We start from the raw sequence: 22074 nt of genomic DNA on the forward strand, positions 1-22074 counted from the left end.
AGGGCAGACAAGCCCCCACTGATATTGAAATCATCGAAGGAGAAGAGGGGCAAAAATTGTGAAGTACACAATTTCACATTCCTGAACATTTAAAGGAAGTTCTCAATTTGTGTACCACTTTGAAAACTTATCAACATCTAACTGAATATTTGTGCAGCTTTTTCCCGGACATTACTTCATTATATATATCTGAAAAAGAGAGTGAGGCTACCATTAATGTTATCTGGTAGGTCATTAATATACAACATGAACAGCAACCATCACACTACACTTTCCTGAAGCTTGTCTAAAATTACTTTTACATCTGCCAGTGACTATTCATTCTAGATGACATGCACTCTCCCTCCTGAATCCAATTTCAAATTTTGTTTGAAAAACCACATCATGATATTTCTTTGATTATCAGTGTATCACTGAGTCAAATACTTCAAGGAATTAAGAAATTCTGCTTCTATCTTAATGCCTTCATTCCATGGTTTGAAAATGCCATGTGAGATGATGTTGGAATCTATGCTGGTTGGCATTAGAGAGATTATTATGGTTGAGATACCTCATTATGTTTGAGCTCAGAACACATTTGAAGATTTTACAACAGATGAATATCCAAAATATATCTGATGGTAGTTTTGCGAATTATTTCTGATACACTTGTAGGCAGTGTGACCTGCTTTCATAAAAGTACATGACATAGTTTGTTTCTTGTTCTAGGCATTTATAGTGAGGCACTCAGAACTAAAGTGGATAGAGTCCATAAATTATAGTTTGGTGCCAAGTTTACAGCTCACTGACACAAGCTGAATACTACAGTGATGTAGAATATAATTTCCTTTTTGTTGTCGAAATATGAAGACTAACTTAAATGTGGGTCATAATTTGAAACTTCAAAAACTACTACTAAGTGCCAATTCAACTGTAAACCAGAATTAACTGGACAGGATCCACATTGGCCCTGAAATACTTTTCACACAATGTCAATCAAATGAATAGGACACTGTGAAAGTGGAAACATTGTTTCTTATTTAACAGCTGTATCTTAAAATAGTCTAAATAATGCAAAATTAAGCTTTAAATGGTCTCATCAAAGAGAGATACATCATTATGTGATTCTGCAATTTCTTCATTCAAGTACTGGGTGATCAAAAAGTCAGTATAAATTTGAAAACTTAATAAACCACATAATAATGTAGATAGAGAGGTAAAATTTGGTACACATGCTTGGAATGACATGGGGTTTTATTATAACCAAAAAAATTGCTAGATACTTGAAAGATCTCTTACGCGCGTCGTTTGGTGAAGATCGTGTGCTCAGCCGCCACTTTCGTCATGCTTGGCTTCCCAGGTCCCCAGACCTCAGTCCGTGCGTTTATTGGCTTTGGGGTTACCTGAAGTCTCAAGTGTATTGTGGTTGACTGACATCTTTAGGGATGCTGAAAGACAACATCTGATACCAATGCCTCACCATAACTCCGGACATGCTTTACAGTGCTGTTCACAACATTATTCCTCGACTACAGCTATTGTTGAGGAATGAAGGTAGACATATTGAGCATTTCCTGTAAAAAAAAAAAAAAAAACATCACCTTTGTTTTGTCTTACTTTGTTATGCTAATTATTGCTATTCTGATCAGATGAAGTGCCATCTGTCGGACATTTGGTGTACTTTTGTATTTTTTTGGTTCTAATAAAACCCCATGTCATTCCAAGCATGTGTGTCGATTTGTACCTCTCTATCTACATTATTCCATGATTTATTCATTATTCAAATTTATACTGACTTTTTGATCACCCGGTATGTTTGTGACCTACTGACAGTTTCTGTATGTAGGCTTTTGAAATAGGTGTGTGTGTTTGAAGGAAGAAATGGTAAAAGTGAAAGTGTATTCATTTTATTTGCCTCGGTGTGACCTTTCTTGGAGTTTTGTACAATGAGTCTTGCTTCTTAACAGATTTAGAAATTTTTCATAGACATAGTTGCTTTTGAGATGACAATATCTGGACTTAAGGTGTGTGTTTTTTTTTATTTTATTTTTTTTTTTTAATAAAAAAGACACCTCTTGTGCAAACCTCGTGTACTTCATCTTTAACATCATGATGGGGATGACGTTCACCATTCTTCTTCTTCTTCTTCTCTCTTTCTCTCTCTCTCTCTCTCTCTCTCTCTCTCTCTCTCTCTCTCTCTCTCTCTCTCTCTTTTTTTGTGGGGGGGGGGGGGGGGGGACTATAATGTCTTCAATTTTTTTAGTTGGATGAAATTTCAGAGTGTGTTACTTTGACAACCATGAAAGGCTTTCTTGGCCACGTAAATCCAGTCCTCCGGACTAAAGATTTGAATACACTTTCATGATGCTGGTTCTATTACTCCATAATAATATACTATAGATGTTGCCAATTTTGGGTGATATCACTTATATTGTACTGCTGCAGAATTTAAACTGTCAAGATCTCTTTTCACATCCATCTCTTACAAAGTATAATTATTACAATCAGTTGCTGGAATCCCCACTTGAACTCCTTGGAATGTGCTTCCTTTTTTGCTGCCATTTTCCTAAGGGGTATCATTATTCAGTGTACGTTGGAAATGCCAACAATTAACAGACCTCTTTCTTTTATATCTTGCTGCATCCTGACGCTAGCCACAACAGGTGAAGTGTGTGTCACTGGTTCAGTTTTAATGGGAGACAGGGAGACTTGTTGTTTTTGGGGTACGGTGCAATGTAAGATAAAATTGTGAGAGTCGTATCCTGGCTGATGTAAAATGCTGCCCTAATTTCCCATAAGAAACTATAAAAGGACATCACGTGCCCTTTTAGTTACTATAGTGTTGCTATAATCAGTAATATCACAGTTTTATAATAAATCAACAGTTGCCATGTTGTGGTTGGCAGGAGAGCCAACACCGGGTTACTAGAGGAAGCTGAAAGGCACGCGTTTTAGCTCACGCAGGCTGGCGCGAGGTCTGGAACAGGACAAGGAAATAAGGAAATTAGAATTTAGAAAAAACGGACGTAGCTGGTGGAATACTTAACTTTAATCCATTAATGGTGAACGTCGCTCTTGACGGTACATGATTCAGTATCAATAGTAACTGGTAATGGCGCCTTGCTAGGTCGTAGCAAATGACGTAGCTGAAGGCTATGCTAACTATCATCTCGGCAAATGAGAGCATATTTTGTCAGTGAACCATCGCTAGCAAAGTCGGTTGTACAACTGGGGCGAGTGCTAGGAAGTATCTCTAGACCTGCCGTGTGGCGGCGCTCGGTCTGCAATCACTGATAGTGGCAACACGTGGATCCGACGTATACTAACGGACTGCGGCCGATTTAAAGGCTACCACCTAGCAAGTGTGGTGTCTGGCGGTGACACCACATTCCTCCCTCGCAAATCGGCATACGGTTGTGGCATAAGGCTTCCGCCCGCCATGGGGAGGACCCCATGTGGACGTATGCGACGAGGTGGGGAGCTTAACAACAGGCGAGGCTGTGCCACCTGCACCCTGCCATTCGGACCGCAGGGAGCTAGGAAACGCCTGAAAACCTGCTCCAGGGTGCACGCCAACATGCGGTGTATGCGCCCGCAGAGAGACAGGAGGGGCCGAAGGGTCGACCTCCATCGGGCCGGGGCACCCGACGGGCGAAGACGACATATGGTCCGGAACGGGCAAGAATTCCATGTCGGAGGACAACTGGTCACGGGAAGCGATCGGCGGCGCGTGACCCAGGGAGGCGCCCGGCAGTTGCAGCGACGCGTCTACTGTGGGCGTCGCCGGTGGGAGAACAGGCAGCGGTGGCGGCACGTCACCATGGGGCAAAATGGAAGGCAGCGTTGGTAATACCTGGGGCAGAGGCGAGCCAGTAGATGGGTCCCCAGGGCGCTGACCGGACGGCACCGTCGCTGAAAGCAGACGGGGAACGGCAGATCCCGTGCGACGACAGAGGCGCAGCTGATTGAGATGCCGACGCACCTCACAAGAGGCCCCCAAAACCAGATACATAGTGCGGCCGACGCAGCGAACAATGCGCCCTTCAAGCCAACGCCGTGAACCTCGATAGTGGCGGTAGTAGGCAATTTCGCCTGGGGCAAAAGCAGGTGTCTGCCGCTGCACAGGAACCTGATGCGGCGGATGTAGCAAAGACAAGGTTCGATGAGGGCGACCGTGGAGCAACTCAGCCGGCGAGCGACCATCTCGGGGCTGAGAGCGATAAGAGGACAAAAAGAGCAATAACGCGTCTTCCCGAGAATGTGACTCTTTCAACTTCAACATCTGTGACTTGAAAGTCCTGACCAATCGTTCAGCGGCACCGTTTGATGTGGCGAAAACGGCACGGACGTCAGATGTTGAATACCATTGGTCTTGCAGAATGACTGAAATTCTGCGGACATGAATTGTGGGCCATTGTTGGAAACAATAGTCTGTGGATGACCTTCGATGCAAAAGATAGCAGATAATGCTTGGATGGTGGCAGATGACGTCGTGGAAGACATCCGGACAACAAAAGGAAAATCACTGAATGAATCTACGACAACCAACCATCGAGCATTCCAGAATGGACCAGCAAATTCGATGTGTAAGCGTTGCCAAGGGGAAGTGGCTTTTGGCCATGCAAAGAATGTCCGTGGTGGTGCTGATTGTTGTTCGGCACACACCATGCAAGAAGAGCACATATTCGTAATCGCAGCATCGATTCCAAACCAAGTACAGTGCTGACCAGCAAGTTGTTTCGTTCTCACTATACCCCAATGTCTTTGGTGGAGAAGCTGTAAGACAGAGGACTGTAACGAACGTGGGACCACGGCCCTGGACTGATCATTATCAGAACGCAACAGCAGAACACCATGTCGTACATAAAGTCTCTTCTGGTGAGCAAAAAATCGGCGAACCAACGGATCCCCGATCCGTGACTTTGACAAGGGCCATTACGTAGCAACAAAACGCAGAACGGTAGCAAGGACAGGGTTGGCAGCTGTGGCTGTAGCTACGCGACGAAAATCAATCGGAAATGATTCAACCACGTCATCGGTTTCCGAATCAATGAAGATGCAAGCAAGTTCGGAGGAATCGAATGCTCTATCCTCAGCAACAGGCAAACGGGACAACGCATCGGCGTTTCCATGCTTAGCAGTGGACCGATACAAGATATCGTAGCGGTACTGCGAAAGGAAAATAGACCAGCGAATGAATTTCTGCACTGTACGTGGAGGTACAGGCTTGGTCGGATGAAAAAGCGATGTCAAAGGTTTGTGGTCTGTGATGATGGTAAAGTGATGAACATACAAGGAATCATGAAACTTTGTAACACCAAATACGAGAGCCAATGCTTCTTTCTCGATCTGTGAATAATTTCTTTGCGCAGACGAGAGCAATTTGGACGCAAAGGCAATAGGGCGATCGTGCGATCCATCTTTGTGCGCAAGCACAGCACCGATCCCGAAATCTGATACATCCACCATCAACAAAAGGGGCTTCTGGGGATCGAATGTCGTAAACCAAGTATTGGAAAGCAACGCCGACTTCAACTGGCGAAAGGCGCATTCACATTCCGTCGTCCAGACGAACGGAACACCTTTACGGCGTAAGCGATGAAGCGGAGCTGAAATGGAAGAGACATGTGGCACATATCTGTGATAATAGTTAATTTTTCTCAGCACACTCTGTAGCTGCTTCAAATTCTCCGGCGAAGGCAAGTCTTGTATGGCACGGAGGTTCTCGGGACTGGGATGTATGCCTTGGGCATTGAGTACATGTCCCAGGTAGGGCAAGTCACGAGCAAAAAACACACACTTGTCCTTCTGCAAGCGAAGACCATTTTGTCGCAAGACCTGAAATAATTTTCTGAGATTGGCTAAATGTTCTTCTTCCGTCTTTCTGGAGATCACAATATCGTCCAGATAGTTTGCTGCAGTAGGGACCGACGCACAAACAGTTTGTAGATATTGCTGAAACAATGCAGGGGCGGATGCACACCCGAATGGCAGTCGTTTGAATCGATACAAACCAAGATGCATGTTAACCCCCAAAACGCGCTGGGATTCTTCGTCCACCGGTATTTGCAAGTACGCATCTGCTAGGTCCAACTTCGAAAAATATGTACCCGGGCACAGTTTGTCAAAAAGATCTTCCGGGCGGGGTAAAGGAAAAGTTGCAATCACTAGTTGTGGATTCACTGTTGCCTTGAAGTCCACACAAAGTCTCAATTGTCCGGAAGGTTTTGGCAAAATTACTAAGGGTGATGCCCAGAGAGAAGCCTGCACACATTCAATTACACCTTGTGATTCCAAATCGTGTAATGTTTTTGCGATCTCATCACGCAATGCGTGGGGAACATTGCGCGCTCTGAAAAATTTCGGTTGCGCGTTTACTTTCAGTTCCAGATGTGCTTTATAGTTCTTAGCACAACCGAGGCCTGGTGCAAAAATGTCTGCAAATTCTTCACATAGACGAGAAATGCTGTCGGAAGGTACAGTCTGGTTCACTGATAGGACCTGATTTACTATAGACAAGTTAAACAACTGAAATAAATCGAAACCAAACAAGTTCACTGCAGAAGAACAACGAAGGACGTAAAGTGACACAAGTTTTGTTTGTCCTTTGTCTGTTGCAAGAAGGCTGCACTGTTCTAACACAGGGATCGCTTGACCTGAATAGCTAGTTAACTTAACATTTGCGGCATGCAACGGAGGTGTGCCCAGCAGTTTGTAAGTGTCTTGATTGATCAGTGAAACTGCAGCCCCGGTATCGAGCTGGAATGGTATCACTTTACCGTTAATGTCCAAGTCCACAAAAAGTTTATTGTCCTGCTGACAACAAGAACGACTGTCGTGTGCAACGTGAACTGACACTGGTACAAAATCACTTGCGACTTGACGGGATTTCCGGTGATGTCGACGCACACTATTTGTGGGACGAACACAATCACTGTTAGAGAGAGTGGCACTGGGCGGAGTGGAATGGACTATATGAATTTCCATGGGCAAAGTTTCGCGAGCCTGAGTATCCTTGGTTCGATTCCGATTCCGGCGTGAAGCAAAGGGCCTGGAACGATTTCGAGTTTCTGATCTGAGCTTTTTCTTGCAAACACTTTGAACATGTCCTTTTTTATTACAGTAAAAGCAAATAGCTTGGCGTGACGGGCAATTCTCACGCGAATGTCTAGTAGCACACCACGAGCATGATTTTAGCACTGCATTTGCTTGCCGGCATGGTACATGTGGCTGAGAGCCTGGTGGCAGCGGCGCGGCCGGGCGGGAGGGCTGTTTACTGTTCCGTGCAGCTCGCCCGGCGGGCCAGTTAACCTGACACACGGGTGGCGAAGTTGCAAGTGATTCCTGAGCAAAGTCAAGTGTGTCTTGCTGATCCAATATGTCCATCACTTGGTGGAGGGAGGGATTGACTAGTTTCAAAATCTGTTCCCTTATACGAACATCAGAAACGTTCTGTGCAATTGCGTCACATACCATAGTATCTGAATAAGGGAGTCCACATTGACACTCAAAAGCACAATCCCTAGTAAGGCCTTGCAAGGTTGCAACCCACTCCCTATTAGTCTGACCTGCCGTACGTTTTGTACGAAAGAAGGCATACCGTTTGGCAACTACATTGACTGAGTCTTTGAAATATGCATCTAATGCAGACAAAATTTCGTCATAGGACAGAGTTGCTACGTCGCGTCGGGGAAATAATTTGACTATCACACGGTATGTTTGTACGCCAACCGAAGACAACAAAAACGGCTGCTGCTCGTTACCTTGAATTCTGTAGGTGGCGAGATGGAATTCAAATTGGCGTGACCACTCCGTCCAGCTTTCCACTGCAGCATCAAACGGACGAAAAGATGGTGCAGCTGCGTGTTGTGGCTGCGTTAGCGGTGGAGCGGCAGCTGCCGCATTGTTTTGCATCGCATGTTGACCCTGGACGAGCTGCCCAAGGGCATCCAGTAAGGCCTGCGTCTGCTGATTCTGTAAGCGATAAAATTTGGACAGTACATCTGGAGATGGTGGCGAAGCCATTACACAAGTAAATCAGGGCAGTATAGTTAAGAACGCGGTATTGCCTCGTCGCCAATGTTGTGGTTGGCAGGAGAGCCAACACCGGGTTACTAGAGGAAGCCGAAAGGCACGTGTTTTAGCTCACGCAGGCTTGCATGAGGTCTGGAACAGGACAAGGAAATTAGAATTTAGAAAAAACGGACGTAGCTGGTGGAATACTTAACTTTAATCCATTAATGGTGAACGTCGCTCTTGACGGTACATGATTCAGTATCAATAGTAACTGGTAATGGCGCCTTGCTAGGTCGTAGCAAATGACGTAGCTGAAGGCTATGCTAACTATCATCTCGGCAAATGAGAGCGTATTTTGTCAGTGAACCATCGCTAGCAAAGTCGGTTGTACAACTGGGGCGAGTGCTAGGAAGTATCTCTAGACCTGCCATGTGGCGGCGCTCGGTCTGCAATCACTGATAGTGGCGACACGTGGGTCCGACGTATACTAACGGACTGCGGCCGATTTAAAGGCTACCACCTAGCAAGTGTGGTGTCTGGCGGTGACACCACATGCCATGTGTCAGTTCTGGAAATTGTGAATCTTGCAATCATTTTCAGTTTGAGCATAAGTTGTTATTCTACTCTAGGTAATTGGAAGCTACTATGCCAAAATCTCTTATACCTGAGTCACATGGTTCTACATATAATTCTTGACCAAGAGATGGTGTAAAAATCAATGAGCATCGTCATGTTGAAAAACAGCAACATGATACTGTCATATGAGAGGTAATGGATGATGACACGGGATGTCAGTGATGTACTGTCGTGCCTTTGGAGTTCCCACAAACCACAACCAGCCATTGCTTGAAGTTATACCCAGCGGTTCCCCTTACCATGAAACTAGGAGAAACACTACTGGGTTTTCCAGAACATTGAAACAAAGGGAACACAGGTTGCCATCATACTCACAAAACTATGGTCATTCAGAGTAGTGCAGAACTGTGGTTCATCATTGAACACAATGCTACGCTATTCATCAGCAGTCCATGCGTCCTGGTCATGGGACCACTTGGCCACTTGGGATGCAGCCATTTGTTTTGTGGTGTTAGCTGCAGCCAGTGCATGGGATGGTTATTCCCAATTTTGCATACTATTTGTCTCTGACCAATGGGGCACGATGACACGGAATGTTTCAGGGAGTCCAGTACTTAACGGATGGTAGGTGTAGATGAGAAGGGGTTACAGTGTATTTAGTGTACAATACGGCGGTCCTCCCTTGTTATGGTAAGTGGTCTCCCAGAACCTTGACGATGAGTATGCGTGCCCTTACATTCCCATGGAGTCCAACATTGGCTCACAGTCACATTCAGTTGCCTCACAAATCCAGATGTTGCACAATTTAACCAGCTGGCCATATGGAGACCCACAAATAAGCCTCTTTCAAACTGTCTCATAAGAGTATGCAGTGCCACATTGTGCTTCACAGTGATTACAAAACATGTGAGGCTGTTCGTGCCTGTTATATACCCTAGCATGTCTGGTAACAGCACTAATGCACACTGGTGACTGTTATACCTTTCACAGAGAATTACAACTCCAGTCATTTAAAAAATACTTGCAGTTGCAGTGGATATGTACAATATTGCATTGTCATCAGACTTAGTCCTCTGGGTGCTTCACTTTTATTTTCAGACAGTGTAATTTTTGAATTTGATCTTAAAAAAGAAGCCACATCAAACCTACACTATGTGATCAAAAATATCTGGACAACTGGCTGAAAATGACTTAAAAGTTTGTTGTGCCCTCCATCGCCAATGCTGGAATTCAGTATGGTGTTGGCCCACCCTTAGCCTTGATTACAGCTTCCACTCTTGCAGGCATATGTTGAATCACGTGCCGGAGGGTTTCTTGGGTAATGGCAGCCCATTCTTCACAGAGTGCTGCACTGAGGAGAGGTATTGATATCAGTTGGTGAGGCTTGACACGAAGTCGGCGTTCCAAAACATCCCAAAGGTGTTCTGTAGGAATCAGGTCAGGACTCTGTGCAGGCCAATCCATTACAGAGCTGTTATTGCTGTGCAACCAGTCCGCCAAAGGCCATGCATTATGAACAGGTGCTCGACTGTGTTGAAAGGTGCCATCGCCATCCCCGAATTGCTCTTCAACAGCGGGAAGCAAGAAGGTGCTTAAAACATCAATGTAGGCCTCTGCTGTGATAGTGCCACATAAAAGAACAAGGGGTGCAACCCCCTCCACAAAAAACACGACCACACCATAACACCACCGCCTCTGAATTTTACTGTCTGCACTGCAGACGCTGGCAAATGACATTCGCTGGGCAATCGCCATACTACACCCTGCCATCGGATCGCCACATTGTGTAGCATGATTCGTCACTCCACACAATGTTTTTCCACTGTTCAGTCGTCCAGTGTTCACGTTTGGCATTTACCGGCATGTTGTGTGGTTCATGAGCAGCTGCTCAACCATGAAATCCAAGTTTTCTCACCTCCTGCCTAACTGTCATAGTACTTGCAGTGGATCCTGATGCCGTTTGGAATTCCTGTGTGATGATCTGGATAGATGACTGCCAATTACACATTACGACCCTCTTCAACTGTCAGCGCTCTCTGTCAGTCAACAGACTAGGTCGGCCTGTACGCTTTTGTGCTGTATATGTCCCTTCATGCTTCCACTTCACTATCACATTGGAAACAGTGGACCTAGGGATGTTTAGGAGTGTGGAAATCTTGTGTACGGACGTATGACACAAGTGACACCAATCATCTGACCATGTTTGAAGTCCGTGAGTTCCGCGGAGTGACCCATTCTGCTCTCTCACGATGTCTAATGACTACTGAGGTCGCTGATATGGAGTACCTGGCAGTAGGTCATGGCACAATGCACCTAATATGAAAAAAAAAAAAAAAATAATAAAATATATATATATATATATATATATATATATATATATATATATATATATATATATATATATATATGACTCCTTACCCTCTCCCTTAAAACCCAAATCCTTTCGTCTTTCCCTCTCCTTCCCTCTTTCCTGACGAGGCAACCGTTGGTTGCGAAAGCTAGAATTTTGTGTGTCTATCGACCTGCCAGCGCTTTTGTTTGGTAAGTCTCATCATCTTTCATTTTAGATATATTTTTCCCACGTGGATTGTTTCCCTCTATTTATATATATATAAAATAGAGGGAAACAATCCACGTGGGAAAAATATATCTAAAATGAAAGATGATGAGACTTACCAAACAAAAGCGCTGGCAGGTCGATAGACACACAAAATTCTAGCTTTCGCAACCAACGGTTGCCTCGTCAGGAAAGAGGGAAGGAGAGGGAAAGACGAAAGGATTTGGGTTTTAAGGGAGAGGGTAAGGAGTCATTCCAATCCCGGGAGCGGAAAGACTTACCTTAGGGGCACAAGCAGGTCTGCTTGTGCCTGTATATGTGTGGATGGATATGTGTGTGTGTGCGAGTGTATACCTGTCCTTTTTTCCCCCTAAGGTAAGTCTTTCCGCTCCCGGGATTGGAATGACTCCTTACCCTCTCCCTTAAAACCCAAATCCTTTCGTCTTTCCCTCTCCTTCCCTCTTTCCTGACGAGGCAACCGTTGGTTGCGAAAGCTAGAATTTTGTGTGTTTGTGTGTCTATCGACCTGCCAGCGCTTTTGTTTGGTAAGTCTCATCATCTTTCTTTTTAGTTTTATATACATATATATAAAACATAGTGTATGTTAGTGCAGAACTGTGTGTAATCCTGTAGATGGTGGAATAGATTGTATATAAGCCTTGAAAGGAAGTAGCCAAGATGCATGATCAGCAAAACTAACTTGGCACTGTTCAGCCAGCTGGCTGTGTTTGAAATTCGAGTCAGCATCCATGAATGGGCAGACCTCATCACACATGATCCACTATTTCACTGACTTACCCATCCTGAAGTCAGGTCATCTTAAGAGGGCAGTCCATACCTTGATGGCATTCCAAGTCGCACATATGGCTCTGTGACAGTTTAAGTGGTGCCCCACTTTGAAGCCTTTCAAATAGTGAGAGCCAAAGCTTAGTGGATAATCAAAGAGAACTAGAAATTATCATACCACACATTCGTAGACCCTATCAGTCGTTCCAGTTGTTCTACAAAAGTATGGGAAGCCATTAGGAGAATTTCTGGTATATGCAGTCATTTACCTGTAGCAGCTGTGCTGAAGCAGGGGTGTCACCACACAATGGCCAGAAATGTCACCCAGGCAAAGACAGAGTATTTTGCAATAACTGCTGCCACTGACAAATACTGTGATGCTTGTAACATAAAAAATTTCGCCATATCACTATGGCGTATAACAGAAGGGGCTGTCTGTGGAAATAGGCTATTTCCCTATATTAGAAATATGGTTCAGGTTGTTGTTCCGAATTATTATGACATTCAAACATCATTTTTGTCAATATTCTCACAACTGCAGAGAGTCATCATGTTTTCCTTCAACAGCTTTATACATTGCAGTTTTACTCTTCATTCAGGTCATAAATTTAAACCACTGGAAAATGTTACATGTATAAAATATGTGGTGGACGCAGCAGAACCTTAAAGAACCGTGTGGTTATAATTAAAGTGCAGCTCCTCACAGAAGTCCAGTGTGGGCTGTAATTTCCGTATGGCAGTGAAACTTGGTGGATATGCTAATGCTTTAATGCAGAATTGATTTATGCTGGAAAAAAGTAAGTTCCAATTTTGGACACCAGATTCAAATCTGGCACTGTACACAGTTTGTAAGACATTGTGATATTCACACTTTCATTTGTCAAGCCAAAATATGGGTGAACTATTAAGAAGAGAGCATGCACTTTTAGTGAAACTGTTGTATGTGAATGGGAGCAACTACAATGCCACAGTCGAGAATACCACTGGCTGAGAGGTCTGAGGAGAGGCCCACTTTCATTTAATGGTTTAAGGATAAGGATGATGATGATGATCGAAAACACAGGTGAGCTGGGTGGCACCTGGAAGAGGATGGCATCTTATTGTGATGGAAGTTATTGACAAGGTTGCTGTTGCTATAACTGACCAAGCAGCACATGCCCCGTGTAGCGTTAGTGCTAGTGCTTGAGTAGTTTTGCAAGAATTGTCTATCCCACAGTCAACACTACAGAAATTTATATGGGCTATTTTACACTGGTACCTGTGCGAGATCTAGATAGTTCAGCAACTGAAACCTTATCATCTGCAGCAGCATTCTGAATTTTTTCTTTGGTTTATGGCACAGATCAAAGATGATTACTTGTGGATGGACAATATTCTATGAAGTGAAGTGACAAGGAACATTTTACATTACAGGGTACAGTGAATACACAAAACTGCCAAATTTGGGGGTGCTGTTAAAGTGAGTGTTTCACAAAGAACCATTGCATTGGCCATATGTGATTATGTGGTGTAGATTTACAAGTGCTTTTGTTTTTGGTCCATTCTTCTTTCTAGATAATACACCCACAGGGCCTGTCAGGTGTATTGTGAAATCTGTACATTATCAAGACCTCTTTGTACACCATGCTATTCCTGCTTTGGAAAAACACAACTATGTGGAAACTGCTGTTTTCATGCAAGATGGGCAACACCTCATGTTGCTTGCCCAGTGGAAGATCTGTTTAATGCAATCTTCCATGTATGTTGTTATCTCCAGAGGCTTTCCAGATGAATGGCCTGTAAGATCACCTGATCTGCATTCATGTAACTGATACTACTGTGAGCAACTGTTGATCACATTGTTTTATGGATGCAGCATCTCTGGTGCTCATGTTGAACAAACTATGTAAGCAGTGGTTAATAGTAAAATCAACTTTGCCTTTCTCACTTGTTTGATCTTTTCTGCCCACATCCCCTTCCTGATCCATCACATATGTAAACATTTCTATACATCTTTCATGCTTTCACAGTGCCAGATTTGCACCTTGTGACCAAAAATGGAACTAATTTTTTCCAGTGTAAATTGGTTCCACATTGATGCATTAGTTACATATCCCAAGTTTCGATCCAATACAGTAATTACAGCTCACACTGGACTTCTGTAAGTAGATGTACTTGAATTATAACCAGGTGGTATCTGTTGTTTTACTGCATATTTAACTGCTGCTGAAAAACTGATTCAAAAGTGTTTAAACAGGACCAACTTTCATTCTATCATAGTGCCCTGGTCTTCTTATTGCATTTTCTTGTAGGTTCCAAGCAGTGCTCATTTTTTTCTCTTTGTTGGGATGACACAGCTTTACAATGGGCTCAATACATTCAGTTGGGACATTGGTAAATTATTGTCTTAAATGACTTATTTGGGAAGAACAATGTGGCAGTAATTGTTAAAATGTTTCTCAGATTCTGTAAAGCAAGAGCTACATCAGCTATGAAGTACAGTTCCTTAACACCATCCTTGTGATTCATGTCATATTGATGAGATGTAAAATGAAGCTAATAAATGAAAATAGATGTTAAAATCTAATATGATGTAGAATTTATAGCTCTTAAATAACTGTATTATGAATACAGTAAACTTAAGAAGACAAGATGAAGTGGAAGAAAAAAATGAAACTTGCTCCAAATGAGGATCGATGTTACGAGCACTGCAAAAGAAGCCCAGCAAGATACCTATTACACTACAAGTGACAACATGTTTATATGAAGTATTTTCTTACAACAAAATGATCCTCACAGAAACACACACACAGTAATCACTGTCTCATTTGGCTATCTGTGGGCAACTTGCAACCACTTTCCGTGCGTCTTCTCATTCCTTTGAACACTCAGAAATCATTTTTCAGGAGTTTTTATAGGTTTATTTGTACATAGTGTACTATATATCATTTGTAACCCATTTTCCGAAACGTAAATTTGAAAACGAGATGTCACTGTGAATGAGCTACACAACAGTAGGAGCAGCATGCCATCCAATGATGTCACAGGCATCACATGACTCAACTGGAATGTTTTAGTGGGCTTTCAAATATTTGGACATAATTTCTGTGTTGTTCTTCTTTATTTTTATTACTGCAGGATTTATAATGAGAAAAGGAAAATTGAGCAGGTGGAGGTTATGACACACATACCGTATGATGAAGCTAAAAACAGCTTTCAAAGCTATGCAACCTGTAGTGTTTGCTAATTCTTTTGCATTGTCCCCATTAAGAAGTCAATCCCCAAGCACGATGCCTCAACACTAACCCAGACCACAGATTGAAGTAAGAGTGCATGCTCATGTCAGTGTGGCTGTGGGGGAAAAGCGCACTTGACCCCCAAAATGATTCAGAAGACTTGGAACCCTGGCAACATATCACTGCACACCACCACAGGCCCAGTAAGCAGTCCTCTCTATCAATGCAACCAACTCATCCCATAATTAAGTTAAAAGTCACACGACAAGTCATTCAAAATCAAAGAATGTGGCAGCAAAACCAATGGATCAGTGAGTACTCTTCCTTTCCGGTAGGGACTTAATAGTTGAGGGTACTGATATCCTCAAGGATGGACTGGAGAGCTGGGCATTATCTAATGTTTCCCCAGACTTCTTGGGTAAATCATCACTGTTGAGGTAGGAGGACAACCGTCACTAATCATTGGCTTCCTCAGGGACTTCCTTATTGCAGTGGAACTTAAATGGATACCAACCGCAGTTGGAAAAATTACAGTTCTTGGTACAGGAGAGACCATTCTGTGTCCACATACCAGAAACTCATTTTAAAGCCACCAACGCACCTGAATTAAGCAGCTACCACTCCTACGGGAAGGATGATTTTACAAGAGACAGGGCTATGGGTGGGTAGGCTGTTTCCATTGATAGCAGACACCATTCCTCTCCGGTCCCTCTTACCACAGTCACACAAGCTGTTGGAGTGGAAGTTCTCACACCAGTTCACATCACAGTTTACACTATATCTTCCACTTCACAAGCTGTTGGATCCAGATGCACTGTCAAAGTGCTTTCGGTTATTCTCTCGCCAATTCCTCCTCTTGGATGATTTTATTGCACACATTGTGCTGTGGGGCTTGGCTACCACTTGCTCCAGAGATCGTTTTGCTCCAGAGAACGTAGTGTCGAGCACTTCATCCATTTAGTGTGTATCTACCTTTTGAACTCTGGTCAGATAGTACAATTTTCCACTGCTACTGCTGCAGGGTCATCTTCCACCATTGACCTTTGTTTTTGCTCCCCAGATGCTGCAGACTTAGTTGAGTGGGACAGTCACATATTTGCATTTCAGTGACCCCTTTGCAGTGTAGATCCATCTGCTGACTGGGATGGTGGCCATCTGCTGACTGGGATGGTGGTTGACAGGAGACTACAAAGATGGATGCTTCAAAGGGCAAATTGGTTGTGATACAGTCAGCAAGCTGTCTTTGAACTAGAGGAATGCATCCACGAAATGGTGGACCATGTCACCTGTGTGATCTGATGAGATGCAGCTGATTCCATTCCCCAGTCTTGCTGCCACCTAAGATGAAAGTTTGTCCCTTGGTGGAATGAAGAAGGTTGTTCAGCAATTGGAACCAGTCGCACAGCTTTGCAGCTTTTCGAAAGTCGTACAGCTACGGAAAATCTTTGTGGCTTCAGGTCTGTGGGAGCACAAATGAGGCGACTGATAGAGGAGTGGAAGAGGAACTCCTGCAGGGAATTAGTGCTTTCCATTAATTGGCGCACATCCACTACACGAGTTTGGGACTCAGTTAGGTGGATTTCAGGCAAGGGTAGTACGCTCCCCTTAAGACCTTGCTGAGCACTGCACTCTTAGTTGAGCTTCAGATTAGAGTGCTGCAACGCTCCATGTTTGACCGGTCACGGCTCGCCTGTTGACGGGGGGACCGAGCCGCTCATGTCCGGCCCCATACGACTCGGCTCGGTCACGTACTCGCCCCATGTCTGATGTCCGGATTCCGGACACGCGGATAACCGAGCATGACCGGTCACCGCTGACGTCTCAACTCGCCTCGCCACGGCTCGCTGCTCTGTACTGTACAAATCCAACGCCTCTCTCTCTCTCTCTCTCTCTCTCTCTCTCTCTCTCTTTCTTTCTTTTAATTCAAAAGTAACGTTTCCAAGAACGGGTACGTTACACAGCTAAATTCACAGAGCACTTTCTTTTATAATATTTACTCCCGTCTTCCTAACGTCCGGGAATTTTGTTGTAAATAAAACATTGATCAGAAGAGACCAATCTGTGTTAATGTAATGAGATGTAAGTGTCAAATAGTGCACCTGATTATGCGAATCAGTCCACATATCAGCTATCGCAGCACATGTTTTATTAATAACTTCCGCAATAACAGAAGCCATTATACTGTTCCGTATTGCATCAGCTTGTTCTTTGACATGTCTGCTTATAGTAGAGGGATGTGGCATGACATCTGCCACGTTAACATTTCCATAATGCGCACCTAGATGTATTAATTCTTGGCCTAGTTCTCTGAAACCTTCACCGCAAACAGCATTAAAAGGTCTCATTTCTTTAGCACACATTGCAACACACTTTGCTGTAATACTATTTTTTATTACTGCCGGTTTTCCTGAAGGAGCTGTATCTTTGTGAGGTTTCTTGCAACTGTGTTTCTTTAAAAGAATGGTTCCCGATTGGAAACACAATAATGTGGAGCAGTTTATGCACGATACGTATCCAGTAGACGCACTGTTTTCGTCTACAACCACCAAAAATATGCTCTGTACTTTGCTTTTTAGACCTTCCCGTCTCTTCAGTGTGTAAACATTGATTTCAATCTTACGTTTTACTGCACTGGTTTCCTCGCACTGCATGATTGCAGAGAGAGAGAGAGAGAGAGAGAGAGAGAGAGAGAGAGAGAGACCACAAATGAGAAGCCCGTACTGGCTGCAGTCTCACAGGGATAATGACACGTGTAATGTGTTTGAAGTTGCGTGCTACGTATTCGGTCACGGCTTCTATGCTCGGTCACGAGAACTAGTGCGGACAGCCTATCCAGTTAGGGTGTGCTCGCCCCACCTCGTATTTTGTGCTCGCTTACTCGGTCATGCAGGACTCTACTTAAGATATTCAGTAGGCCTATGGAGATGAGGAGGCTCTGCTGCTTCTCGTGTAATGAGATGGCCAACAAGCTTACATTCCTCATGTGGGAATTGGAATCAGCCTTGTATGCAGCCAGACACACTGCTCGAGTACCGCATCAGATTCATTATCACATGTTCCTTCATCTGTGCCCTAGAGCCAAAGACAAGCTCTTTTCCTGTTTCAATCAGATCAGGTTTGATAGATAGTACATAGTCACTTGGAAGTAAGCAATATTAATTCCCTTATGGATACCAGGCAAGGATCATGCCAGCCCTAATCTGGATGTGTCAGACCTCTAGGATGGAACAAATTGCTGCCTTTATGTCTTCAGAGGCCAAAAGCGATTTAAAGCCAGACACAGTGCATGTAAACTTGTACTCCAGATTATGTTTTTACCACTCTGTTTTCTTCAATATTAAGTGCATACCACAGTTTTATTGTTGTTTTATAGGGATAGATCCCTGCAAGTAATGCCCTCAGTTATTCAACTGTTTTCTGTGACAGACATTTCCAAGTGCACCCTCTGGAACAATTTAAAAATTATGATGTGAGGTTACATGGCATTAGGACAGCCTTGGAGTGGATTAAAAGTCATCATGGTACAAGGTTTCTTGTGTGTGCTGCCTTGTTCAGTGTGCTACAAGTGGGCTACCAAATGTACCCAATAGACCAACTGATTCCGCTGATCCAGGACACCATACAGTGACACCAACACCAAGGGAGTTTTGCTGGAGGCCGGGGCACAGCAGGATACAGGGAAATGGCGTAGCCAACAAAGCAGCCAAAGAAGCATATCTGGATGACGTATGTTGATTGCTGTCCCCTTACAAGCCATATTCCCATTATCTGACAGAAGAATCGTGTCATTGGGAGACATCAAACTGTGGGGGCTCAAATCGAATGCAAAGGTGTGGTGGACTTCATGCCAGCCACACCAATGGAAGGTGGTGCCACTCACTGGGCTGCACATAGGACATAGCCCTTTAACATGTGGTTTCGTCGTCTGGCCAGGAAGATCTACCACTATGAAGTTCTTGGCGTGCTGCTTTCGGTTCAGAATATTTTGGCATTATGTGTTTTCTTTACTGACATCATGGCAGCCCTCGGTTTGGCTGAAGATCTGCTCACCAATTCTGACATCAGTGTCACAGGGGTTTTGAAATTTTGTTAGCTGTTGTTACATAATCCCAAAAGTGCTGGGGAGGGTACTTTACTTTAATGCTTTATAAAAAAACTTAGCCTGTGGGGGTAGCCTTTGTCTTTCCACAGTCTTTCTCCACCTCCCCCCCCCCCCCCCTCTCTCTCTCTCTCTCTCTCTCTCTCTCTCTCTCTCTCTCTCTCGCTCTCACACACTCTCTCACACACACACACACACACACACACACACACACACACACACACAAATCATTATCCAATGTGTGGTGCTTGTGGCGTACGGATCACAGTGCGCCACATTGTAGATGACTGTTTTGCACTCATCCAAGAGAGCGGCAGCTGATTTAATGACAGATTTGGCCACTGTTGTAACTGACATTCAGATGAATGTGGCCAGACTTTCAAGGTTTTGTGAAATTTTCCACTTGTTCCCTAAAATTTTAGGAGGAAGTTTTTAATGTGTTGTGAGAGTTTCTGGTCCATCCATGTTTTTTGTAAGTGATCAGCCAGTCTCATTTTCCTGTGTAATTATTTTACATTTCCTGTTGCATTACTTCTGTTTCTAATTACAAGTTTTGGAACATATGACCATTTTACACTATCATAGAGAACGTGAGATATTGCGATTGTGTGGGTGACTGAGTGTGATTGAAAGTGAGTGTAATTGTGTGTCTTTTTGTTACTTCTTTTATGATATTTGTCATTTTAACCATATTCATCCGTATATACTCAGTCATTTGGGTGAGAAAACCCACCAGTTTGCTGTGCTCATGATGTTCACATTTCAGTGGCACAAATTTTAATCCTATCTTTTATTTCCTGGTAAAATAAGATGCGCTTTTATTTGAGACTTAAACTCAAAAATTTAACTAAACTCTTGTGTGTGTTATATTTTGATAATGGATATGTTGTCACACTCTGTCACAAGGTTTTAAGGTGGTCTCATATGTGTGGTGCAGAGTTCCTGGAGTATCCATTTTTAGTTTAGGTTGCAACCAGCCACACACAGCTACTACATCATTTTAATAATTTTGCTGATGTTTTTGCTTTCTTTCTTGAATGTTTCAGAGTTGGTGGTGTGTCTTTAGTAACAGATGAACACCAATGAGCACCACTGTTCATAATAGAACATTGAAGTTGAGCCATATAATTGCCTCATTTTAGGAGAGATTTAACTTTCTCACACATAGGAAAACGAATTATTAGCTAAATAATTTTCCCTGTTTTATCAGCTTTCATCATCTTTCTTCAGTTTTCATGATCACTTGAGATACAATAACAAGTGATTCCTTTTTTTTTTTTTTCCAGATCATGTCTGGCATCAAGGGCAGCCAAAGTAATCTATCATCATCTTCAGCTCTGTCATCTTCCATGCAGCATGGAACATCTTTAACTGGTGGTGGAAGCAGTCTAGAGCATTTAAGTTGTGATGAAAGTAATACATCAGCAAGATCAGTAAGACATGCCAAAAGATGTCATTTTTTCCGTAATGCTGATGTATATTTCAAAGGAGTATCACTTGTTTTTCCTACAGAAAGGTATAGGTCATTTGAAAGTGTGTTTTCAGAGGTTACTCGTTCATTATCAAAGCATGTAAACCTACCGACTGGAGTTAGAAATTTATACTCCTTAACTGGAAAGAAAATCATGTCACTTGATGATCTGGAGGATGGGAAAAGCTATGTTGCAGCAGGATCAGGAGAACCATTCAAACGACTGAATTATGTTGGTGTCAGGAGAGGTGCTCATAAAACAAAGACAAAAAGTTTTCAAGCTAATGAATCTTTGCCAGTGAAACAGCATTTTCCTTCTTACATTTATCCTCGTGTTATAACTGTAGTGAGAAATGGTACAAGACCAAGAAAAATTGTACGTCTTCTAATTAACAAGAGGAATGCACCGTCTTTTGATCATACAATTACAGTTATAACGGAGGCTGTGAGACTTGATACAGGCCCTGTGTTGAAAGTGTATGCAGCTGATGGATCTCAGGTAAGTGTACTGTGATAACTTCATGTAACTATTTGAAATGTGTATCTGTGGTTCGGATGTAAATGCTGATTACTCCTCTGGTCTTCAGCAGTGTGGAATACAGTAATCTAATATCAGCAAATCTGCTCCTCTGTTGGTTACTGTTGCTCCATTTTATTTTGTGTAACCATTTAGTTGTGTTGTGGTGTACTGAGCAGGGAATGACTAAATGTTGTCTTCAGCTACAAATGCTTGGTGAAAAATAATGGCAGCCAAATGTGCTACCTTCAACTGTTACAAGAGTGTTTACCAGATAGCTTTGTTGCAAAACTTTTCAACAAATATTTCATAACTTTTACTGAAAAATGAGTTTGTCAGGCTCAGTATTTGTTGCCATAGAATATCTCAGACCACCATTACAAATAACAATATTACATTGCCAGGAGATGCGATGCATGCAGAGTGGCATAGTGGTTATCATTGCTCTGTGTTGGGCTGCAGGTCACCAGGTCAAACCTGTTATTTAGTACTTATCATTGCTGGAAGGTTCTTGAAATGTCTTATGTTTGTGTATTATGTGATATTCAGTGTTCATGTAAATAGTTGCTCTCTATCCAGGAAGTCAGTCCTGTTCTGGCTGTACATCTTTCATAATAAACGTGCTTCCAGTGCTAACGGTTGCACTTCACAGACTATTCATATTTGTACTGGAATGTGGTTATGACGTGACATTGTTCGGTGAAGATGCTGATTACTTCAAAACATCTTCGGCTCTGTGGCTCCAATTAGGCAGCATAAAAGCCATCTCCTATGCACAAACAGGAACCAGTATACAAGCCAACTGACAAATGTGTTAAAGTGTGTTCAGACAGCAGTTCCCCCCCCCCCCCCCCCCCC

At 43.2% G+C, this 22074-nt stretch overlaps 1 protein-coding gene across 1 annotated transcript in view; it reads left to right on the forward strand.

Annotated features, from left to right (window-relative positions):
- LOC126185020 (serine/threonine-protein kinase GL21140) overlaps positions 1 to 22074 on the forward strand; it is a 221129-nt gene that overhangs the window by 14799 nt on the left and 184256 nt on the right. Inside the window, exon 3 of the mRNA XM_049927744.1 lies at positions 20515 to 21198. Coding sequence (XP_049783701.1) covers positions 20518 to 21198 — 681 coding nt within the window. The 5' untranslated portion in view covers positions 20515 to 20517. The remainder of the gene's footprint in view (positions 1 to 20514; positions 21199 to 22074) is intronic.

Source organism: Schistocerca cancellata, chromosome 4, assembly GCF_023864275.1.
Source record: "Schistocerca cancellata isolate TAMUIC-IGC-003103 chromosome 4, iqSchCanc2.1, whole genome shotgun sequence".
NCBI lineage: Eukaryota > Metazoa > Arthropoda > Insecta > Orthoptera > Acrididae > Schistocerca > Schistocerca cancellata.